Consider the following 23,234-nt stretch of genomic DNA (forward strand, 5'->3'; position numbering starts at 1 on the left):
GACGGGGGGGCCGGGGCCGTGCTGCGCGGGCGCGGAGCGCTGCGGGCTCCTTATCGGCGCCCCAGCATCGGGGCGTCGCCGCCCGCCGCCTTCAAAGCGGGCGGCGGTGGCCGTGGGGACGCCTCTCCTGTTCCGTCCCGTCCCGTGTCCCGGCAGGAGACCAGAGCCATGCTGCACTGGGGATACGACGAGCACAACGGTAGGGGGGCGGCGGGAGGCGGCGGCGGTGCTCCTTCCCCGCGGGGCCGTCGGGACGGCCGCTCCCGCCGCGGCCAGCCCCGGGGGCAGCTCCCGCAGGTGGCTTCGGCAGCAGCTGCCGAGCCCACCAGAAAGCCTGAACGAGCTGAAATGCTTTCGAGCTTTGCAACGTGAGACCGGGCAGATTTTTGTCCCGACGTGATGCAAGGCTGGCTGCTGAGAGAGGTGTTCCTGCCAGAATCGGGTCGGGGGTTGCCTTCGAGCTGGAAAAATTGGTCTGTCTCGTGTTCTGCAGGGGTTTCGATTGCTCTTCTAGTTAGCGAGTTGTGTGTACGTATCGAGTATTTATTAGACGGTCACAGCGGCCAGAGCTGCTGTATCGGCAGTGCCTCTGATACCGGCTGTGTTCTGCTTGTTACACGGTGGGAAATAGGAGGTACTAGAATCTGTCATTTGAATGCATAACCATGCACCTAAGAGGAGATGCTTTTGGATTTCAGTTGTTTCATGGTTTCCTTGTCGGTCTTTGAAGTCCCAAGATGTGCTCATCAGCAGGCTTAAAGACTTTCCTCTGTTTTGCATTGTAAGTCATGCAAACGCTGCTCCTGTGCGGGGCCGGCTCACAAGTCATGCAAGTAGAAATGAAAGTGCTTTTGTAAATTGTAGAGTCAGGTCTGAGAAAGTAAATGGAATAACTTATGTTGTCTGTTATAATAGGCAGAGAAATAAAACACCATGATTGTAAAAGGAGAAAGCTATCTATTTGCATGTACTAGTGCCTACAGGAGTATGCTTTGTTTATATTATTACTTGGAGTCTGGAATACTGTTTGCGCAAATACTACCTTTCCTGCCTGGTCCTTTTGTTCAATCTTTTCTGGATGGATATACTTTTCCTGAAAAACTGGGTGGTGGTGGATCCCGGCAATGTTGCAATGATTAGGCGTGTTATCTACGGTTGTGCAGTCTACTCTACCCCTCCCCTGAAGACGTAAACGGGTCTTGTTTTTCAAAGTTGTTTCTCCTTATGTTTTCCAAGAGTGCTGTGGACTTCACCTGCACTGTTCAGATAAGAAGCCCACTTTCCCTCCCTTATCCTATCCCTCCTCCTCTGCTATTCTCAACTTCTAGGAAGGGGAGGGCACAAGAATTATTATCGGGGTGGCCCTGGACCTTGCTTGAGGACCCAATTCTCCTATAGAACTCTGTTTACTGCCTGATAACATATTGGGGGGGGAGGGAGTCTGGCTTTCTCTGCCTCTCCTCTCTTGAAGCGTCTCCAGCAGCTGGCGTGGGTAGTTCCTCATCAGTCCCCTTCTCCCCACTTCTCCCAGGCTACTAATGGAGAGAGGCCAACTTCACTGCTCTTCCCTAGCATCAGTTTTATGTCTCCCTTTTTTCTCTTTTTATGCATTTATTTCATTGGTTTTTCTTGTTTCTTGTTTTGCTTAATAGCAGGTGCAGGAGATTGCTTTAATCCCTGAAAAATTTTGTTGCCCTGGGTGGCCCTGAATAGTTTCCCTGACACCAAGATTAGCTTTTGCAGATAAGGAGGTAGCAACAAAGTGAAATGAATTAAATGTGGTGAAGTCATATATTAAAGCTGATATCACAAAGAGTTGGAAAGACATCTACATTCACTCTGACATCTGCATTTGTTACTTGCAGTGATAAAAGCACTGTTTTTTTTTTTAAATCAGCCAAAAATTAATTTTCCCCTTATCAATAATAACTGTGACATAAATCATTGCATGCATATAATAAACTGTCAATATTACACATACATGTCTGCATATATGGTATATCTATGGACATGGTCTGACTGGTACATACAGAATTAAATGCTGTCCTCTGCTTTGATGCACATATTTCCGAAATGCAAAGAGGCATTATTTTATTTATATGCAAACCTTGGCCTTTGCTTTCTTGCCACTTATTGATGGTGCTTATGTATGGAGGTGTAATACTGAGATCTTGAAAACTGGCTTCAGTGTGGCGTCGTGCATGCTTGTCTTTGCTGCTCAAGGTTCCTGTGAAGAGACAAATGTTCTTGCTCTTTCACAGAACCAGTCCCCTTGGTTAACCAGGGAATTGCCTTAGTTAAAAGACAGAGAATCAATTACCTTCAGTTTATTATTTGTTTAATAAAATATGTGGAAAGTACTTGTATGTATTGTGTTTTACTGCTAAAAATGTCTTTTGGTCTAATTACAATGGTAACACTGAGGTGTTTTATAAGTAAAAAGGGCTATGAATTCCTTATACTATTTTTTTCTCCTTAAGAATAATAACATAATTTTGCTGTCTGCCTTAAAAAATGGCACTTATTTTTACCCATTATGAATTTCCAATTGTTTTTATTAGAGCTAATCTTATTGTAACCTAATATACAACTAAATTACTCGCAAATGTAACTTCATAAATTTAAGCATTTTGTATAAGAAAAACTGGGCAATGATTCTCTTGAGGAATAAACAAGGGTGTAAGCCTGCAAAGGTCAGACCATACTAAACTAATAAACTTTCTGCATGTAATAGCAAACTGTCCAAAAAATCCACTTTTTCACCCGCACGTACTCTATTTTATGCGAGTATAGAGGCTCACTGCCAGTGAACCGTATCCTGCGATGTCTCCGCTAGGCTTGTTCCAAGTTAGTCGAGCCTTTTGATGAAACTCATCACCTTTAACTCCAGATGGGTAAAAAACCACCGCTGTTAGGTGCTATAGCGAGTTGCATTTCCTGACAAACTCGTAACTGCCTTCCACATGAGCACTAGTTCATCAGTTGAATGTGTGCAGTGCTCGTGGGTACCTTAAGTAGCAATAGTCTAATCTAAAAGTGGCAGCGGTGTGCATCACATTTGGTAACTCCACGATAAAGGCGCACAATCTTCGGAGCAGATGGTTCAGTTTTTTGTCCTAAATCTTGGTCACGATGGTTTTGATTGTTAAGAGCTACTAGGCAGTCTTCTTTATCAAAAGAACATTTTCTCAGCAACAGAAGGGGATTCCGTAAGTTCAAAAATTTATATATTTAATTATGTTCCTTCAGTACGTTAAAAAATGAAGGGAGGTGCATTGGTGACTTACACTTTCCTGGGTATGTCTTACAGTACATATCTAGAAAATTAAACTGTACATTATTTTGAGATGGAGGCATATAATTCAGGTCCAAATTCAGGAGGAATTTTCACCTGGAGATCCCACTGGCTTGAATCTTGTTGTATGACATGCATTTGAGCATCTCTTCCAACTGTAAGGACTTATTTTCCAACAGTAATATACAAAGTTTGCCTTGGGATGGGGTCCGTAGTGATGAATTGAGACACAGTTTTTCACAGAGTAGCAAGAGTATGATAATTGAGTTAGATTTCAGGTAGATAATCTAGTAAGGAATACCACTTAATATAACCAAGTGGTACAAAATGGGCTGAAGGTTCTTGATATTTTCCTGTGTATTTTTAAAGGTCAGATTTCTGGCAGTCTTGTGTTACTGACAGATGTTTGATCATTAAAGCAAAAGATTATTTTGGTCATCCAAGCTAAGGGCAAGTACAAAAGCAGGTACAATGTCTTTTTAGAACTGAAGTTTATTGTTGAATATTTAGCTAATGCCAGAATTACAGCCTTGGGTCCTCTTTTTGGCACATTCATATTATTTATGGATGCAAATATTTAATATTGTTTACTGTACAATAACTATAGTTATTGCTGAGTTGCAGCAAGAAGACCAGTTAGTTAAGCACATAAATATATTTTTGCCTTTCCTCAGTTTAGGAATATCTTAAGCATTAAAATTATGTAGCAATAAACTTTTTCTAAGCATCCTAATACACAGCAGTTAGGTGTAAATGACAGAATGGTGCTTCTTCCATTAATAAAATTGTGTATTACATCTCTAACTACAAGGTACTATGATGTAAACACATATAAAATTATATGCTAAACTGTATGTCATTAAAATATTGAACAGCTTTGGCCATTTTTGAAGTGAGAAGAATAAAGTTTAGACAGCTTTTATTTCAAAACAGTTGGATTTTTATCTTCTGCCTTAGAAATGGTGTGCTTAATGAGTTTAGTTAATGAAGCCATTAACAAAAAGGCTTTTTCACAAATTCAAGACTGAAGGCCTTGCCTTTGTTCGACCTGAGGTTTAATTCTTAGGCTGGTCTTTTCAAGCCACTCCTTCCCTCTTCCATTTTTCGGTGCTGTGCAGAGGAGAGTCAGGCTCTGCCCAGGTGGCTGTGCAAGCTGCTTCCCCACGGCGCTTCCCTCCTTGATTTACTGCTGGGGCGCTTGGGTTATTTGAGCACCTGTGAGTTTCTGAGCTAGGTTCACTTCTATTGAAGTCAAGGACGGAAAACTACCTGACAACTTTTGATGTTAGGCTATTAATCACAGTGAAATACATTTTAATCCTTTTTTGTCATCATGTTTATTTAAGTGCTAAGGCATCCTGAAAGACCCAAACCAGCAGGCTGATTTTCAGACTGGGATCAGTTACCTTCAGTATAGGGAGGGAGTTAGGAGATTTCCAGTGATGCAGATTTTACAAGATCGGGTTCTGATGCTCATATTTAAATTTTTCTTGTATCCAGTCTCTCTTAGTTGATTTATTATGCTTCTTATCCATGATAAGCCTGGAGGAAAAACAAGTGCTGTGCTCTTTATAGTATTGAAAGATCATTAGCCCTCCAGACTTTCCCTTTTCCCTTACCTTACTCTCTTTTCCATCCTAAACCTTGTTTGCTGTCTTTACCTTATAGAACATATTCCCCAAGCAATTTATTGTTCCTATTTTTCTTCTATGGCCTCTTTCTGCATTGTTATTATTCAAATATGGTTCAACAATACATATATTCTTAATGAAGAATCTCTGATGATTAGTAGGTAAGAACAGACACCTCACACATCAATGAAGTTTTTCTTACTATTTTAGAATTACATTTGCAATTTTTCTCGTATCCATATTGTTGATTTACAATGACAATGCTTTTCAGCTGACCTTTGGCTAAGCATACATGGAGAAAGGAAGGTTAACTCAAGATCGCTAGTACTGATTAACAGCTTCTTTAGTGTTTTAATTTCTAGCTAACTGTGGTGAATGCTGGTGCAAGTCTGTGTCTGGAAGATCTGCTCTCATTTATCAGCAGGAGGTGGTAGAAATCCAAGCCTCGTGCAGGCACCACTGTCCTGAGCGTTCCTGTTCTTTGCTGATTTTGTCAGCACTGTAATAGTGTGTGGGTATGTGTGCGTGTGTGTAGGCTTTATGGTTAGAGGGTGACACACCCTGTTGTATTGTGACAGCTGGTTGCAGGGTTGATGGGTTGGGAGGAGGTGATGGGTTATGCAGTGATACTGGGGTTACAGGCACTGCCATGAGGCCCCAGGAGACCCCACGCACCACTCAGCCTTTTCGTGTTTTTTGACATCTTTCCATCGCATTCAGCACAGTCAGTAGAAGATGTGTTCTCATGTCTTTTGCACCCAATGACTAAGGTATAAAAGCACTTAAAGCAAGGATTTTGGATAGACAAGAGGCAATCCTTAGAGACATAATGAGACATGATATTAGGCAAAAATGGCATGTCGAATATTTATTGGGGCACAGTGCCTGTTGGATACAGGATATTCAATTTGAATGAACATTTCTTGGATATGTCTTGTGCATAGCTGAGTCTTAGCTGTGGATAATTAAATATCTACTTACTGCATGTGGCCTTGTTCAAAGGCCAAATGCAGTTAGATACACCATACAAGGGGGATAAAGGAGTCCTGACTGCTGCTGGTGCAGTGTGGTACAGCAGAAGTAGCTGAACATTCTGATCTGTGTCTTCCTGACACACCCTTTTTGAATTAAAAAGTCTTCTTTCACATGAAACAGGGCACTGCCATCAATTCAGACTTCTCCAATGCATTGCAGGGCCTGCCCACTGGAAGGAGGTTTTTCCTGTCGCTAATGGAGACCGACAGTCACCCATTGACATCAAAACTGAGGAAACCAAGTATGATCCCTCGCTCCGTCCTCTAAATCCCAACTACGATCCAGCTTCTGCTAAAATCATCCTTAACAACGGACACTCCACCAGTGTTGAGTTTGATGACACCGTCAACAAATCAGGTTTGTTCCTTTACTGTTGCACTGTGTCTTCTTCCACCATTTCCTGAATAGAGCATACAGTCTGAGCATGTCTTACTGCTGGGTATGAACTCCTCATAAATAGTAAGGCTTTGCTTCTTCAGATGAGAGATTCCTTTCTTCCCTGTCTTTCAGCATGATACAATGCGGGAACATATTTTGGACACAAGTTCAAGGTTGTTATTCTTAGAAAGTGATAGGATTCCCTTTTCACAGGGATGGTTTGATCCACCCCAACCAGCTAGATAGTGACAGCCCCCCTGTTTGTTTAAACAGTGTTGTGTACAATTTTTCAAATGCTGCTCACTCTCACTGCAGATGAATCCTTTGTGTCTCATTACAGGTTCATTCCAACCGAATCGCTCAAGTCTCTTATCTGACTTTAGCTGCAGGTTTGGTTATGTATATTTTTCCCTTGGACTTCTTGTGTCAGGAAATGCCATATGAAATACAGCCTAAGTGATCCCTTTTCTTCTCTGAAAAGTGTTATTGTCCCAGTCTTTTCTAGGAGTATGTAGCTTCCCTTTCTGCAAGCAATAATTCTTATAAATAAGTTCTCTGGTTTAGCATAGACTCTGTAATGTTAGTGCCTTCGTCTTTAAAACCTTCTCTTGGATGGGAGGCAAGCTAGCACACCTCCCCTTGAAACTGTAGGAGTGAGGTTCTACGAGTAATGAAATCCTCTTGCGGTTGCGTGAGGGTTAGCTGAGGATCCAAGCCCATATGGTGCATTCACAAGGGTCAAAGCCAGAGGGGGACTAATTTGTGATCACCCTGTCCATTAGTCCTGAGGAACTATTCGCTTATAGTAGCAACAGCGAGAGACGTAGATGGAGACAACATCATACTTTGCTTTCCCGGACAGTCTTAGTTTAATTCTTAAATTTCCTGTCGATACAAGCAACATTGGGTGTTGCCTGAAAGCCATCAGCTGACCATCAGTGATCTGGTCTGACCTCGTGTGTGTCAGACGCCACAGGACTTCCCAGAATTAATCTCTGCTTCAAGCCTAGTAGGCGTGGGTGAACTAAAGCACATGTCTTAGAAAAACATACAATTTTGATTTCAAAATTTCCAGCGATGATGAACCTACCACAGCCTTTGGTAAGTTGTTCTACTTGTTAATTACCCTCACAGTTAAAAAAACAGAAATCATGCTTTATTTCTGGTGTGAGTTAGATCAACTCAACCTTTAAACTCCTTTTCCTTTTTTTTTAAAAAAAAGTAATAAATATGAATATGAATACACCAAGAACCTCTTCCACTTTCTAACGCCATCCGTGATGTGACAGGGCCTGAACATAGTATTTTTGTAGGCTTACAATGGCACCAAAGCAGTGGTAATGTGATCCTCTTCTTACTGCTTTCCTCAGGCCATATCTTCTAGGATATAATTCATGTCATGGCAAAGCACTGAGATGTTGATCAGATAATTAACAAATGTAATCCCCAGTCTCCTTCAGGAGACTCTGTATCTTCTATGTATGGACTAGATCCTTCAGTCCATATACATGGCTTTACATTTTGGCCATTATCATGCCTCACTTATCAAAGAATTAAAATCCTTCCATATCCATAAACTGAGTTATTCACTATTTTCCCTAATATTTGTCACTGACAAACTTTATTAGTAATGTTTTTGTTTTCTTTCAGGTCATTGGTCAAAAAATACTGAATTTTCTAGGGCCAAAATTTGGCCTCTGGGGCATCCCTGTGAAGTAAGCACTCCTGTCATATGGTGGTTTTCTGGAAAAAAAATTCAAATTAATTGGTACTAAATACATTAGCATCTTTTAATACATTATTAACTGACTTCCATATGAACTATTTCTTCACTTTGGCCAGCATTGAAACCGGGCTGTCAAGTCTGCAACTGTTTGTGTAACTCTGTTTATCTTCTTCAGTACCACATTAGCTCCATTCTCTGAAATTGGTCTATTGATGTTTCAAAGACCTCTTCTTCCAGCTCTGTTCAAACTCTGAGATACTGATATTTGCCTTAAATAGCTTCTGACTAACCTCTTCCTTAACTGCTGTTGGAATGGAAGGGTTTTACCATCACTGTATGATGTGGTACAAATACATCATCAGGCCATTTTCCACATTTTTCAGCAGAAGTATTTCATTGAATGCTGATGCATTTCTACGTAATTGTTTTCCCTCAGCCAGTTAGAATACCAATCTTTACACATTTATAGGATCATTTGCCTCCAAGTTTTCAGTCCTTGAAAGAAGGAATTTGTTTTAGGAGTGATACTTCCCCATCCCTTTCATTCACTAGGTTTATAGGCTCTGTAAAAGCATGGTTTTGAGTTGAAGTTTTAAGGAAGTCAAATACTTTTTCCCACAGATAAAGTGCCAGTTCCTTTTCATTAGCCAGGCTACTTGTGTTAGCAGATAGGCAACTTAGAAATTCTTTTATCTTTATTTGGTGGTATTTTGTTCATAACAAAGTTTGGGTTTTGGACTAAGCTTAGAAGAGAGAAAAAATTACTATTGTCCTCCCCAGTGCTTTTAATTTAAAAACCATCTAGTTGAAGCTCCCATCCTTTCTCCTTAAAATCTATGTAATGAGCCAGTAAACCAGCCCATACCAATTCCTGAACCCTCAAAGGAGATATGGAGCCAGGAGAGCGGGGTGATTTGTTGTGCAGTGAATAAGGAATCTTTCTGAATGCGATTCACATTCAAGTCTTTGTGCAGAGATGTTTTGGTTCCAACTCTGGTTAGCAAAAGATGAGCACCTGCAAAAGCAGAACAATGAAAAGCCCACCTATCTACATATTAAGTTGAAATAAACAGCTAATTGTCAGTAACACTGCAGTTGTACAATGCATATGTAGTGTTGGTTTCATTTTTTAATGTTAATATATGCTCCTTTTTCCCAGACTTCAATCTGATGTAACAGTATCTAGTTGCAAATGAAGGAAAGAACCTTGAAAAAAATTTTTAAGGTCCACCTACTTTCAGCCAAATTTCAAAGGGGAGAAGAAATTCTGTTCACATTATATTTTTCTGATCCTCACCTTTATTCATAAAACCTATATTTTAAGATTAATTTCTCAGTTATTCTTTTAAATACATTCAAAAGAGGGAACCATTTGCAAACCATCTTCTGTGAAGCAGCCAGCCCATAGCAAGACAAACCTGGTGATATCACCATACCCTTTAGTGGGACATAACCCACTAATCTACCCATAAATGCAATTTTGAAAGTCGTATCCTGGACCAGTGAGGGTTTCTGTGGTACATCAAAGAAATGGGAAGCCATCTGAGACAGCTTTTGAGAAGGAGTAGGGGACTGTCCGAAGACTGAAGTATGGTGTGAGGTTAGAGGATGTGGGTAGTGGCTCCCGTTCCTGCAGTGAAGCCTTTTCTTCTGCTTGGGTTTCCAGTGCTGACCGGGGGGCCCCTCAGTGGGACCTACAGGCTGCGCCAGATTCACTTCCATTGGGGGTCCAGTGACGAAGCCGGCTCCGAGCACGCGGTGGATGGGATGAAGTACGCAGCAGAGGTAAGGCTTTACATGGAATCATCTGTACCTCTAAGCCTGTGACTAGTTTTCCTTTGTAAGGATAATGTTGCCCCTCCTCTATCTGCTTTTCATTCTGCCCCGTTTTATCAAAAGACAAACAGTCTTCCTGAAGTGTTTCACGTTTGGCCCTTTCTCAAAGGAGAACCTATTTGAAAGCTTTGGAGAGGATTAAAAAAGGAGTACAGAAGACAAGAGCTTGATAAGAGCAAGATTTATGTTCAAGAGTTATTTTTAACTTTGTCTTTCACTGTCTCTTCCTTGGAGAATATTTTCAGTCAGCTTCAGTTGCAAACCAGAGAATTATTTGATTTGGGGCCTGTGCAGTGTAAAGTTTATGCAAGACTTAGGAGGGTTGCATTTTGTGGTGCACTTAGCAATGTGATGATTATGACTTTAAGAACAGCACCTCAGTATCTGTGGGGTGCCTGCTGTCTGTGGAGGTACTGCGTTTCAGTGGAGGCAGCATGCCACAGGGAGAAATGCACCATCTGCTCTGGCACGGAGAGTTCCCTCCTGCTCTGTCTCCTTCAGTGCGTTTGAGTAGTCTACAGTAAAAAGTATTCAGTATCCCATTCCTCTTTGCAAATGGAAGTAATGTGGAGTATTTTGATGAGACTGAGATCTTTAACAACACACAGTTCAGACAGTGTAAGAGTTTTTTGGGGTTAAAAAGAAGTAAAGAGTATAAAAAGAAATGGTAATGGACAAATAAAAGACATAATACTAAAGAAGAAAAAAATCAAATGTATGCACAGTGCTGTGATCGGATTTTACTGGAAATGCTGTAAGAGATAGTGGTCAGAAAAAAATCAGTTTTCTAACACTAATGGGGAAAAGTGACATTTGCAGTGTTTAAAGGCTTATGTTTTCCACAGGAACCAGGTGAGATGGAATATAAAGAATTAATAGAGGTGCTTTAAAACCATTAAGTACCAAAACCAAATTTCTAGCTGAGAAAATATATATATGTTTCCCATCTAAGAAACCAAATGGAAGGAGAAAATATGTCTGAATTTCTAGCCAGTCTAAAAACCTTTCCGTTACCTGTTGGTTGGGTAACCCTCCACAAGAAGCTCTCTAGATGTCACTTTGGCTTTGGGATAAGAAACCCAGAATTAAGATCAAGGCTTCTGAGCACTGTTCACACAAAAGAAAATACCTCAGAAGGAGACATGAAGATGGTTTCAGTGCTCACCTTCATGAGGGAGATGTATAAGATTTCAAGAAAAAAGCATCGACCGAGTTGAAGAAAGAAGTAGCGTACAGGTAAAGACGACTGCAATGTTCAGCCCCCTAAGCCCACCGGGAAGCAGAAGGGATCCGTGGCTCCATTCTTTGTGACAACGTATGGTCTGATCAAGGCCTCTTCAGAAGCTGCAGTGACAGAGCGGTGGTAAGACGGGATATATTCCTTAAAGAGAAGTCACAAGCCATTGAGAATGGGGCTGTACCCAAAAGTGTTTCACAGCTCTGTTTGTGCGGGGGTTTTGGTTTTTAGGGGGGTTGGTTTGGGGATTTTTTTGGCAAAGCTATGAGAGAGTGGGTTTTATTTAGTTGCAGGAATTTTGCTTTATGTTCTTTGTTGTCTTTTTGCTTTTTTTAAAATCCACAATAAAAGTCAATTCTGACTGAGAGTATCTGTTTCCTTTTTGTGTATGTAAAAATGCAATTGTTTAAAAGTCGTTCAATGTAGCTTTTGTGAACTTAAAATAGTGAGTGGTGCAGGCACTGTGAGCTCCAGGATACTAATGCACCTGAGAATGGTTTAGTGGACTGCTTTCTGTTCCCAGTTTAATTTATAATATTTTTAACAACTTTCCTTCAAGGATCTCTGAAGCTGTGAGCCAGCATGTCCTTCATCGTGAGCACGCATGTATTATTATTGAGTTCCATGGGATTCCTTACTTGCTGGAAGTCATGTTTCAGCACTTTAGAGTCCAAGTGCTAAACAAACATTAATTATACCCTGTAAGATGAAGCAACAGCTCTGTTTTACAGATATGGAAAATTTAAACTCATAGAGGTTAGGCGAGGATTGAGATTTAGAGTCAAAACCTTCACACTCCTGGATCCCTATTTCAACCACACAACTATATTGCTTCCCATAAAAATCCTTTAAAGCAAGTTCCAGAGTTCCAGCTTTCCTAAATTTTTCTCACTTTAGAGGTCTTGAAGTGCTGTATTCCAAAAGAAGCCTTTTTTCTTTTTCAAGGGTTCATCCCAGTTTGTCATTCAGTGGACTGGCTTTTCAGCACTTCTAAAGAGTAAAGTTCAAAGCCTGAAAAGATGGTCACTAATTTTAGAAAAGCCAATCCCATGCCCTGCTTCTGATCCTGTCTGTCCTTATCTAAAAACGAGGGTAGTAAGATTTACTGATCCACTGAAGACTTGCGAGAGTAATTAATGTTTGTGAAGTACTTAGTCTTAAGCGCAGTGTGAGTGTTTGTGCTCTCTCCAGTTTGGCAGTCGGACCGTTGCTCAAGGCAGGGATGTCCTGGCACTTCCCGGAAACCAGGAGCTCCCACCTGGAGCATGGCCAGGATTTAGAAAACCTGGCTTAGCAGGAAGGACTGAGGTGGTATGGGGATAGACATCACGGGCTCTTCCTTTCGCCACCTGGCTAGGTGGTGTCTTTAAGCTGTTAAGCAACTACCACAGTTCCAGAAAAATGCATGTTGGAAACACAAATGCTCAAACTTATGATAATCAAGCTGCTTGCAAGTGCCTAACTACTGGTAATCATAGAAATTGACATTTGGAAAGTATCAAAAATGAAATTTTGATGTTCAGTTTAAACTAAACCAGGGAAAAGGGGTCAGTGCAAGTTTAATGTGTGTTCCTCTGCCTGTTTTCTAGCCGTTTATGTGGGTGATTAATGTTTCTGAAAGCTTGATTAAGGAAAAAGAGGAGCAACTAATAACATTCTCATGATTTTCAATCACTTTTTAAAATCAGCTGTACTAAAAATGGATTTCAAAGCTTTAGTTATATAACCATGGGATATCTTGTCTTAGCTTCTCTGTTCAAAATCTGGGGACCCAACAGAAATTTGCCAGGCACCGTAGTGTGCTGATTGCTGCTAAATTTTGAATAATCCCAGCCACTGGAAATGCTTTTTGCCATTTGTGTGAACTGTATATTTATAAATTTCAAAAAATAATTGCATTTAGAAAACTGAATGGCTCTGAATGTAAAAGAGTGAAGTAGAGTATCAAAACCAGTAAAGTTGTAGCATTAATTTGTGACTATCTGAGTTCAGCGGGAGTTGATGCTGTCCGTGTCTCTTGCTTTTCAGCTTCACGTGGTCCACTGGAACTCAGAAAAGTATTCCAGTTTTGTTGAGGCAGCTCGTCAGTCAGATGGATTAGCAGTCATGGCTGTATTTCTGAAGGTAAGAAAAAATGTCCAGCCCTTCTAATAAATCTGCATTATGAGCCTAAATGGATAATGGTGGTAGTTGGTACAATTATTGCTAAAGACGTAATTGATTTATACGGGCATTAAATTATAATCTTTCCTTCATACTGTTTACTTTCCAGTAGAGAATGCTGTGCTTGCTTGAAGGTTAAAAATATCAGATTAATAGATTTGCAAGACAGTGAGTCTCTTCAGTTTGCCTGGTCTGCCCTCCTGTGCAACGTAAGATGTGAAACTTAATTCAGCTGCCACTATATAGATCCCAATAACTTGTGCTTGACTGACAAGGGTGATCTGATTTGTTTTGAACACTTCTTTAATGGTTTGTTTCTGAGCTTATAGTTTCTTCTGAAAAAGGAAAAAGGAAAACCCAGAATCCAGAGAATTTCCTTTTAATTGTTATATACCTCTTTGCCTCCTGCACCAATTCTAAAATGAAATTCAACTCTTGCAACAGCTTCATTGCCTTCTGTATGAAGGAGCAGATGGAGAATCCACATAATCCATTACAAAGGACAGGGTTTTGGTCAAATCTGTGGTTCCTGCCTGGCTGCCACGGCTTCCTGCGCAAAGCTAGTCAGTGAGCCATCACATGCAGCAGTTGCAAAGAACTGCTGTGGTGATTCTGTTGTTTCAGTTTACATTATAATGATTTAAGGAAACTTTCACTGGATTTCTTAGCACACAAATTCTGCTTCGGATACATAAAAATTGTTTTCACTGTTATTAGCAATTGAAATTTTGGATGTAAGCCTGAAACTTTTAATATCCTGCATAAAGAAACATGAAAAATAAATTGCTTTTATTCCTCTGCAGTGTAAAGTTTGTGGGTCTGTTGTAGCTGAAATAATGACTATGAGTAGCCAGAATAAATACTGTCAGCAAGGGAGCGGACCTTCTTTACAACCAGTACTGTTTCTAAGGACTAGCTAGTCACAGGCTTGTACTTACAAAAACCATCAGATCTCACAGTCACTTAAGTTATTTAAAATAGTTTCAGTATGCATTTGCTTTTTGATAATTTATTTTTGCTATTTTTCTCTGGAACTCAAGCATTTCCTTCATCTCTCTGGTGTTAATAGATTGGTGAATGCAACCCCCAGCTGAAGAAGATTACTGACCGCTTGGACACCATCAGAATCAAGGTGAATGAATGCTTCTAAAAGAACACTAATACTGGTTGTTGCTTTTGTTGTTTTGGTTTTTTTGTAACCTGGCTGCTACTTCCTTCACCGTCATGTTCCCTAGTCCCTAGTTTCATAGCTACCCATATCTAACTCTGATTTGGGACAGTTTAGGAGCATTCTTGTTAGGAAAGTTAAAAACTAAGCAGACAAAGAATACTTTTTATGCAATAAGGGTTCAGAGGAAAAGGCTAATTCCTGACAGAACCTAACCTCTGGCAAATGTGTTGCTGTGAAAATATTAAACAGAGAAGAACATACTTTATGGAAAGCTGTGAAAAAAGATGAGGGAAACGTTTCCTCCCCTGTTTTTCTGAGGTACAGGGTGAGAAATAAGCTACTGTATGTGTGAGAGCGATCAGCCAGACTCACAGCATCATGTTTCATACAGGCATGTCTGGCCTGGTAGCCTGAACAGGGAGAAGCAGTAACCCGTGGTCCTGGGGAGGAGTGGGCGGGAAGGGGAGCAGGTGGCAGCAACCTGTGGGGTTACCCTGCCAGCCCCGCGGCGTCCGCGCTGGCAGTCTAACGCCTTCTCACCTCTTCCTCCAACCTCCGTCCCATGGGCATTTGTAACTGTGGGGAGCCGATGCTAACCTTTGGTGTGCGGCTGGCATCAAGGATAGCAGCAGCAACGCTGTGGCAGAGGTAAGGCCTCATCAGAAGGGCACGGGCCCACCTGCTGTGATCATCCAGGATGCTGCCAGCCCACCCCGTGGTGGAACAAGCTCTACCTCCTTTGGCACGATTTATCTTGGCCTCTTGCTTTTGACTAATATTGCCCTGTTTGTTTGTTTTGTTTCTTTTTTTTTTTTTTAACTTTGTGTAAGAAATAATTTTCTAACTATATTTAATCTAGAACTCAATGAGCTCCTTATTTTTATTTTTAATTTTTTTTTTTCCAGGGTAAAAGAGCACTATTCACAAACTTCAATCCTAGCTGTCTGCTTCCCAAGTCCCTGGACTACTGGACTTACTTTGGCTCTCTCACTGTTCCACCTCTTCTTGAAAGTGTCATCTGGATTGTTCTGAGAGAGCCCATAAGCGTTTGTTCTGAACAGGTATTTTTAGATTTTTCACTCCTATAGGAATGTTGCTTTTGTAAGACTTGAAATTGTAAATGCCACCCAAAAATATATTCTTTTGCAGACCTTGACATTGCATACCTTATCAAATTTTCAAAGGACAAAATGTGTCCATCAAATTTATCATGACTTCTTGTTGCAGCTATTTATTATCCATTTTTAAAAAGAATACTCTAAAAATTAACAATCAAAAGTAACCCACAAGGAACTTACAGAAAAAAGGGTTCTGATGATGCTAAGAAATCCTGGAATTCCACCCAATTTGGTTATTTGTGCATCCTGCTCAAACCTCTTCTCTGCCATTTTTATTTGGCAGATCAATAGTAAATTTCTTCTCGCATTCCAGATGTGTAAACCTTCGTGAATTTACTAGAAGTATGAAAAGCAAATACAATTGTAATAAGTTGGTTTTTATATTAGGTTATCTTAGGACAAGTGTGATACCACATAAAAGACTGTTTACATTTCTTGTTAAATTAAGCTTCATGCTACATACTACTGTTGCAACAGTGACACCCAGTGGGCTGATCACCTTAAGTATAAAGTTTTTCCCACTGGAGACTGAAGTATGTTAGGTTATAGCTTCTAATATTGGATGTTGATAAGTACATCACCTGCTTTGTTCTCAATATTCTTAATATATATTATCAATATTCTGGGCACACTGTAAACCTTAATATTTTTGTACTGCAGCATTTGTCTCATTCATGGTCAATATTGCAAATATCTCAGAAAATGCAATACCCTGTGTCAATACTCAGCAGAAATGGTGTCTTCAGTCTTTGCGCTAGATGTTAAGACAATTCACTGAATGGGATGCTTGTTAGTCAGGAGACTAACAAATTCTGTTTGTAACTGATCTGAAGTCATGTATTTGCTCAGCGCACCCATTTTTCTCATCTGTCTGTCTTCCCCACTCCCCTCAATCTGGTTTTGTAAAACTCACTGCATCTAGGACCTAGGCTTGAAAATTTGCGTTAAGATATTAACTACCCGAGGACAAGCCACTGCTCAGGTTAAAATGTTCTTATCTGGGCTAATCTATAGTTAATATATTCTAAAATGTGAAATACTGTATGCAAACACCGATGTATCACAGGTTCAGAGGACTCAGTGTCGGAAACAGTGTCAAGTACAGTGATTCTTTACTAGTCATTTTTCATAGACTGTAGCTATATCTTATGTATTAAAGTATAAATGTGCTATATTCTTATAAGCATGCATCTAGTTAAAATTGATTGTTTCTGACAATGTCCACTATTGTGATTGATCAGTCATCACCATGACTGATAATGTTTTGCCATTTAATTTTATTCCTCAAGTTCGTATTTCTTTGGGGCTTTACAGTTTATTATGTACTTTTTGGTGCACTTTTCAGGTTGAAAGAAATTAAAAATAAATTTTAAGTTTTTAGAAACTCACAGGGAGCCTGAATTACAAATGTTAGCTTTAGAATGGGGTGCAGTAAGATAGTATTGACTTTCTTTACTTTTAATGCAATTAAGATGCAATGTTCTGCACAACTAAATGCTCTATTATAATGGAATTATTTTGGTACTGGGCTACACTTTGTATCAAAGAAGGGGATTAAGGTGGTATACAGAAATATTAAATATTGGAAATATTAGAAATTAGACAAAATACTAAACTTCAGGTCAGAATTCAGACTCCAGCTTCCTGAGATTAGACATGGAGCTCTGATCTGAGTTTCTGCTGAGAAGCTCTGCTGAGGTATGAATAACTGCCTGTTCTACATCCCCACAAGGGAAAAGTTTTGAATCTTTCCTGGTCTGAGTACATGTTTAATGTATAAAAAGTGCTAATTACAGAAGCTTTCTATAGCACCACAGCTATTATTCCAGGTTAAATGTGTAAATATACTCTGAACAAGAAGACGTACACAGGTACTCATAAGAAATGTAATTTTTGGCATCAAACATTCTGAGTCTCCAAATTATAAAATCAAACTAAAGAATATAGTAAACTCTGTTTTAGATCAGGTTGTGGAAGACAAAGTGTGAATACAGGAAACAAATAATCCTTATGCACAGTTTCATTCTGACATGTATTTTGCGAGATTTTCTTGGTAGTTATAATTTTTAATTTGCAAGGACAGAAATGGTGGAATTGCCATTCCCCACATGCCATAGAAAAATACAGTTCCTTTCTTCCGGGCGGAAAAAAGGTGACAAGTATCTTTAATATTTACTACATGATTTTTCATGAGTATGAGCGTGAGGGTTTTCTGCTGAACCTTATGTCTCTCTTGATTGCAGCTAGCCAAATTCCGCAGCCTCCTGAGCACTGCTGAGGATGAGGTCGCCTCCTGCTTGCTGAGAAACTACCGGCCTCCCCAGCCTCTAAAGGGACGAGAAGTCAGAAGGAATTAAAGGAGTAAAGCCAGAGTAGTCTCACTCTGAAACCAAAGGCTGAATTAATTTTAATAGTTAATATACTTCCTGGTTTGTTTTTGTTTTGTAAGTTGCTGTAACAAATAGGTGTTGTTTTGTAATTGGTTACTATGCAGTCATTTCTCACAGACAAGCACGTCCTGAGTTGTTGCAGGCTCTTCAATGTTAACAGGTCTGACTGTGTTTGAGTGAGTTGGTTTGGGAGCATCGAGACATTAGTGTTGCAGGCACAGAGGACAGCGCTAATCCTAAGAGTCAGATGTGGAGAAGGAGTTGTCCAGAATTTGCCACTAAATTACTGAACAGGATTCCTGATATTAATGGCCTTAAAGGATCTTCTGGGATTATTCTTCCGGTCTCTAACTTAACATTTATCTTCTATACAAGACTTCAAACTGTAATTCTCAAGAAAAAAGTATTTCAAGGCTGATGTAGTTTCATTGCTGTCTTCTGCGATACCATGGTTGCCTTCCTACAAAAAGCAGTAATGACTAGCAGCATTTAAGTAAAACAGATGTTTATGACCCTGTTGTTCTGACTGCTTCATAGCAGTAATGATGTACTGACTGAACTTTTTAAAAAAAGCAAATAGTAAAGATTTTGTATATTGTGGGATCATGTCAGGTGGATTAGGTATTCCTGAATTCCACCACGTATAATGATGAAATTGTCCTGGCACCTGAAAACTGCAAAATGGAAGGGCATAAAGGGAACTGTTCATTCATGCCTAAACTCAGGCTGAGGCTGTTGCATTTGGTGAACAATAAGGGACTGTAACGCTATATCCATGTAGCATCAGACTCCTACCACTTAAAATCAGGAGGCAGGGGTAGCTGTTGCTCCAGACTGTTTCATACTAGACACATGGCATGCTGCAGTGTACACATGCTGCACACCTCACATCTGGCAGCAGAGCACAGCGCTACTCCGGTATGGAATGTCTCCTAGGTACTGGCTGAAGTTCTGCTATCACAGCTGAACTTGGGTGGTTGCACTCACATTCCAAGACCAAAGATAGCATTTAGAGTGAGCCAAAGAAATCAGAATCAAGTCAATACCTCATAAAAGATCAGTCCTGAACAGCAGTGCATTGAAATGTCTGCCTTTATGAATTGACTTGAGCCTGTGTTCCTCCCAAGAGCTTTTGTTATCTGAATATGTTTGTTTTATGCCAAATTTATTTTTACTATATTTAATTAACTTGTCATAGGCTGTAGGTTAGTATAGGATTAGATTTACCCTCAGACTCTGAGAACTACAACTGAAAACCAGTGATACCTGAAAAAGGCAGCTAAAGGTTTCATGGGCAGTGACTACCACCAACCTCTGTAGTACTGACCAAACTCATCTTCCACGACTGCTCTCCATGAATTTGCTTTTTCTTAGGTTTTATAGACTGTGCCTCTTGCCTCAACAGGTCTCTTTTTCTCAGATGGACAAATATGAGGGAAATAACAAGCAGGATTGACTTTATATACCCTCTCACAACTGAAAAAAATAGGCATAGAGACATAGATATTTTAGCTTAGTTTAAGATAGGTGGATTTTTTTTTTGTTTTCTCCTCCCCAGAATACAGCTACTATTGCTGCAAGGCCTGTCAATGCCTTCAGAATGTTTTCTGAAGGGAAGAACATAAATAGACCATGGAAGAAATAAAAGAAATTTGGCAGCGGCAGCAGGTACAAGTATTAACCAAAGGGGAAAAACCTGCAGACACTTCTTTTCTGGCACAGGGAGAAGAACGCAGCTGAAAAGACCTCAGGCTGCTCCTTTCTGAATGAGGATGTCTGGAAAGTGTGCATGGAGAGAGTGGGAGTGTGTTGCGTGTTTTCACACCCTTTTTTAGATTAGTGTTGGATCTGATATGTTTCCCTGTCATGTGAGTAGCTGCAGAACACAAACAAAATGTTTACAAATTGCATGAAGGTTTCAAAGTTTGTTTGCCTGAGAAGAGAAAGTAATAAGGCTACTGCTTCATATCAGAAAAAAAAAGTTTTACATGTTTTTTTATATATTGAAAACAGAGGAGTTGATCCAGTGCTTTAATATTTATAAGGATTTTTTCAAAATAAAAAATGGATTTTATGAATGTGTCTTGTATTTTCTACTGAAGAGATTCAAGTTTTACAGAGACGGTTGCAGTTTTATAACTGATGCTTTCAGCTCTACTTTTGGAGAAAATAATGACCCGTCATTTAAAGTCTATCTTTGGGCAGTGTAGTATTAGGTATCTTTTTTTATGTTCCAAGTAAAATGTCTTTGGCAGTTGTAAGGCATGCAGTCCATTGTATATAAAGTTTCTGAAAGTGCTTTTTTGAACTATTGACTATTTTTATAGAGTTATGCAAATAAGTTTTAGAAGAAGACATCGTTCATAGTAATTCTCCTAATGCGGGAATGCTGTGTTAACATTAGGTTGACACTGCATCTGGGCTGAAAGCTGGTGGTGGCATCTGAAAAGACTAGAAATGCTCAGTTGCCTGAAATCCTTTGGGAACAGCTTTCCAGATTATCTCTGTGCTGTGACTGTAAGGTGAGAGCATGGACCCCAGTCTTGGCACTGAGCATTTGGTTGCATCCTCAGTCATTAATTTACTGTATGTCCAAGCTGCATTGAATCTCAACCAGATTCTATGACATGCTCCCAGGGAATTAAATCTCAAGTGTGGGCTCTGTGCTATACTAATATGACTCTAGAGCAGACAAGGCTAAAATACGTCCTTGCCTCCCAGCTGCAGGTCTCTTTGAGCAACTCTTTGCCCTCTGACACACTTGGAGCCTTTATACGAAGAAGAATTAAATGCTCAGTGACCAAAAAACATATAAGGTATTTGCTGATAACAGTAGCTGTCAAGAATTGTATAAGGCTGGATAGTTGACCACCCATAAACTTATTTGCAGAACTAAATACACTGTAATAGAGCCTTGGGGTCAGCTCTGCTGGTTTTGGCACAGGAGGGAAGCAGTGGGTTCTGCTGCGTTTATAGCCTTTGCCAGTCATGCTCGTGATGCCGTTCATGTTGCAAAGACAGAGTTTAACATCAGCTGGGAATTTTCTTTATGTCAAAGAAAAAAACTGGGAAGTAGCTGTCTTTACTCTTTCTGGAGTATGGTGGGCTGAAGATCAGGCAGACATCTCTTTGCTGCCATACACCCACTTGCTATGCACTTGTGCTTTCTCTGCCCCTGCAGAGATTTGTCTATCTGTTGCTTCAGCAAACAGGACTTTGCTGGTCTTCCAGACATAAACTGGGACCTAAAAGAATTCAAGGAATTAATTCCAGGAAAAAAACCCCAAGTCTTCTGAATACTCAATTTTAAAATAGTCTTACTGAAAAAAAAGTAGAATATGGCATATAAATAAAGTAGCACAATACAAAGAAGTATGTAATACATTTTTTTGTAAACTTAATGGAAAGCAAATTTAGGATTTAGATTCTTGTAGTTTTAGGTAGGCAAGGAGCAGATTGATAGAGATAATTCTTGCCTAGCCTTCAGATGCTAAAAGTTGCAAATAACTGAGAGACTGAGAACACCTGCAGGTTGCAGCCTCAGCATGAAGGTACAAATGCCAGAGGAATGCTGCTCCGGAGATGTTTTTTTTTCTTCTTTTAATATCTATTAATTAGTATAAAAAAGCATTGTGATAATCTCCTTCATCACTCTGCTGCTAGATAGACTACATCTAACTTGTGGCTTAACTGTTATATTTTGTTGTTGCCCCCACAGTCTGATCTTGCTTTGTGGTTTTAGCTGTGGAGCAAAGAGCTTGTTCCATTTTTGTTTTTCATTACCATTACTTGCCTATGCTCATTTTACTTTGATTCTTCTTCCCTGGCATCTTGTTAGGACTTAGGATAAAAACCTTAATTTATAAAGCATCCTACAAAAATCCAGTAGCATTATATTTCCACCAATGCTCTGCACATATAGATAGCCTGCTTGTTTTTCATATTAAGTATTGTTATTGTTTGTCTGTACAGATCTAGCCTAATAAATATTTGATCCATGACTTAGTCTCTTAGATACTGTTGTTTCCATACCTTTTATTCATGAAGCGCTTACCCTATGGACGGATGGCCTTTTCTGGATGTCTGCTGTCTTTGTGAGACAGGAGATAGTGCCGAAGTGCTTAAACAAAAATGTTTCTGAACAAGTGTTTTCTTTCCCATTTCTTTCAACCTCTCCATCATTCATGCCAAGTACAAGTTTTCACTGTGGTGAAACACTTGCATGTGTGACCTGTGTTGGCTTCTCTTGTGCAGCAGAGTTTGGGGACAGGAGACTGCTGGATTGTCCTGTGAAACCAAAGATTCTCTGCCTCCACTTAACAGAACTGATGTGCTGCACAGCCAATTCCTGTGTCGCTTCTATTTTGTCAATTTTATCAATTTTCACCCATGTGCTTGGGTACATATATTTGAATAATTTGTAGATGCTCCTGACAGTTTGTTTTTTCAGGTGTAAATCATACAGGTTGCATGCAACAGATAGATGAAATGTATTTCTCATGAAGATCCGATTTAATTTTTTTCTCTCTCCTTTGAAAATACTTTGAACAAAGCAGCAGCCATTTAAATGTCAACATTTTGCTTCCAATTCTTCTCTTTTCCACAGTTGAATGAACACCAGACAGAAATGTGCTCTCAATAAAACAAATTATTTTTAAAAAACAGCATTTTGGCATTTTTGAGAGAAAAAAGGAACCCAGTCATCCTTGGTGTTTTTCAGAGAGTCTGTCCTTGCTTTCTGTTTTCTCTTTGGCCTGTTTAAACTCCAGCTTTTTATGTAGTTTGTGATTTCATGAATAAACAGTTTACCTGGAAATCACTAAGAATCTCAGCATCCAAACTTATATTCCAAAATTGTTTTAAAATTCACACGGTTATGTAGAAAGCATAGGTACCTATGTATGAATAGCTGAAAGAGTGCTGTGTTCCCAGGTCTGCAGATGACAGTGGCAATCCAAAAATTTTTGAGAATTATTTAAATAGTATTTGTTACTTATTTCATTGCAAATACAGCTATAAATAAGAGCAACATCTTAGTATTGTTTCAAACTAAAGACTACAAGAGTCATGGTACCATGCTATTCAGCAACATATTAATTTTGAAGTCTGCTAAAAATGTCTGCAGAAACTAGCCAAAGAACTTCCAGCCTGTTGGCCCAATGCCCAAAAGAAACCTTGAATCTCTCAAAATAGTTTAGCTCATCTTCATGGCTGGTTCAGGGAGCATTCACCAGAAGAACAAAGCCAGAAGGAA

General features: G+C 39.7%; 1 protein-coding gene across 5 annotated transcripts; it reads left to right on the forward strand.

The window, feature by feature from the left end:
- Positions 1–18: 18 nt before the first annotated feature.
- LOC142053535 (carbonic anhydrase 13-like) lies at positions 19–20,054 on the forward strand. 5 transcript variants are annotated; one of them, XM_075085326.1, is made up of 9 exons: positions 41–199; positions 6,121–6,318; positions 6,680–6,728; positions 7,415–7,440; positions 9,732–9,850; positions 13,167–13,262; positions 14,371–14,433; positions 15,378–15,533; positions 17,834–20,054. In XM_075085326.1, the coding sequence occupies exons 1-9, from the start codon at positions 169–171 to the stop codon at positions 17,945–17,947; spliced, it is 852 nt and encodes a 283-aa protein (XP_074941427.1). In that variant the 5' UTR covers positions 41–168; the 3' UTR covers positions 17,948–20,054. The 5 variants fall into 5 exon arrangements, with proteins under 5 accessions (XP_074941426.1, XP_074941427.1, XP_074941425.1 ...); XM_075085325.1 differs by lacking the exons at positions 6,680–6,728; positions 7,415–7,440 and having other exon boundaries at positions 19–199; XM_075085324.1 differs by lacking the exons at positions 41–199; positions 6,121–6,318; positions 7,415–7,440 and adding an exon at positions 7,990–8,054 and having other exon boundaries at positions 6,711–6,728.
- Positions 20,055–23,234: the final 3,180 nt, after the last annotated feature.

Source organism: Phalacrocorax aristotelis, chromosome 2 (assembly GCF_949628215.1).
Source record: "Phalacrocorax aristotelis chromosome 2, bGulAri2.1, whole genome shotgun sequence".
NCBI classification, from domain to species: domain Eukaryota; kingdom Metazoa; phylum Chordata; class Aves; order Suliformes; family Phalacrocoracidae; genus Phalacrocorax; species Phalacrocorax aristotelis.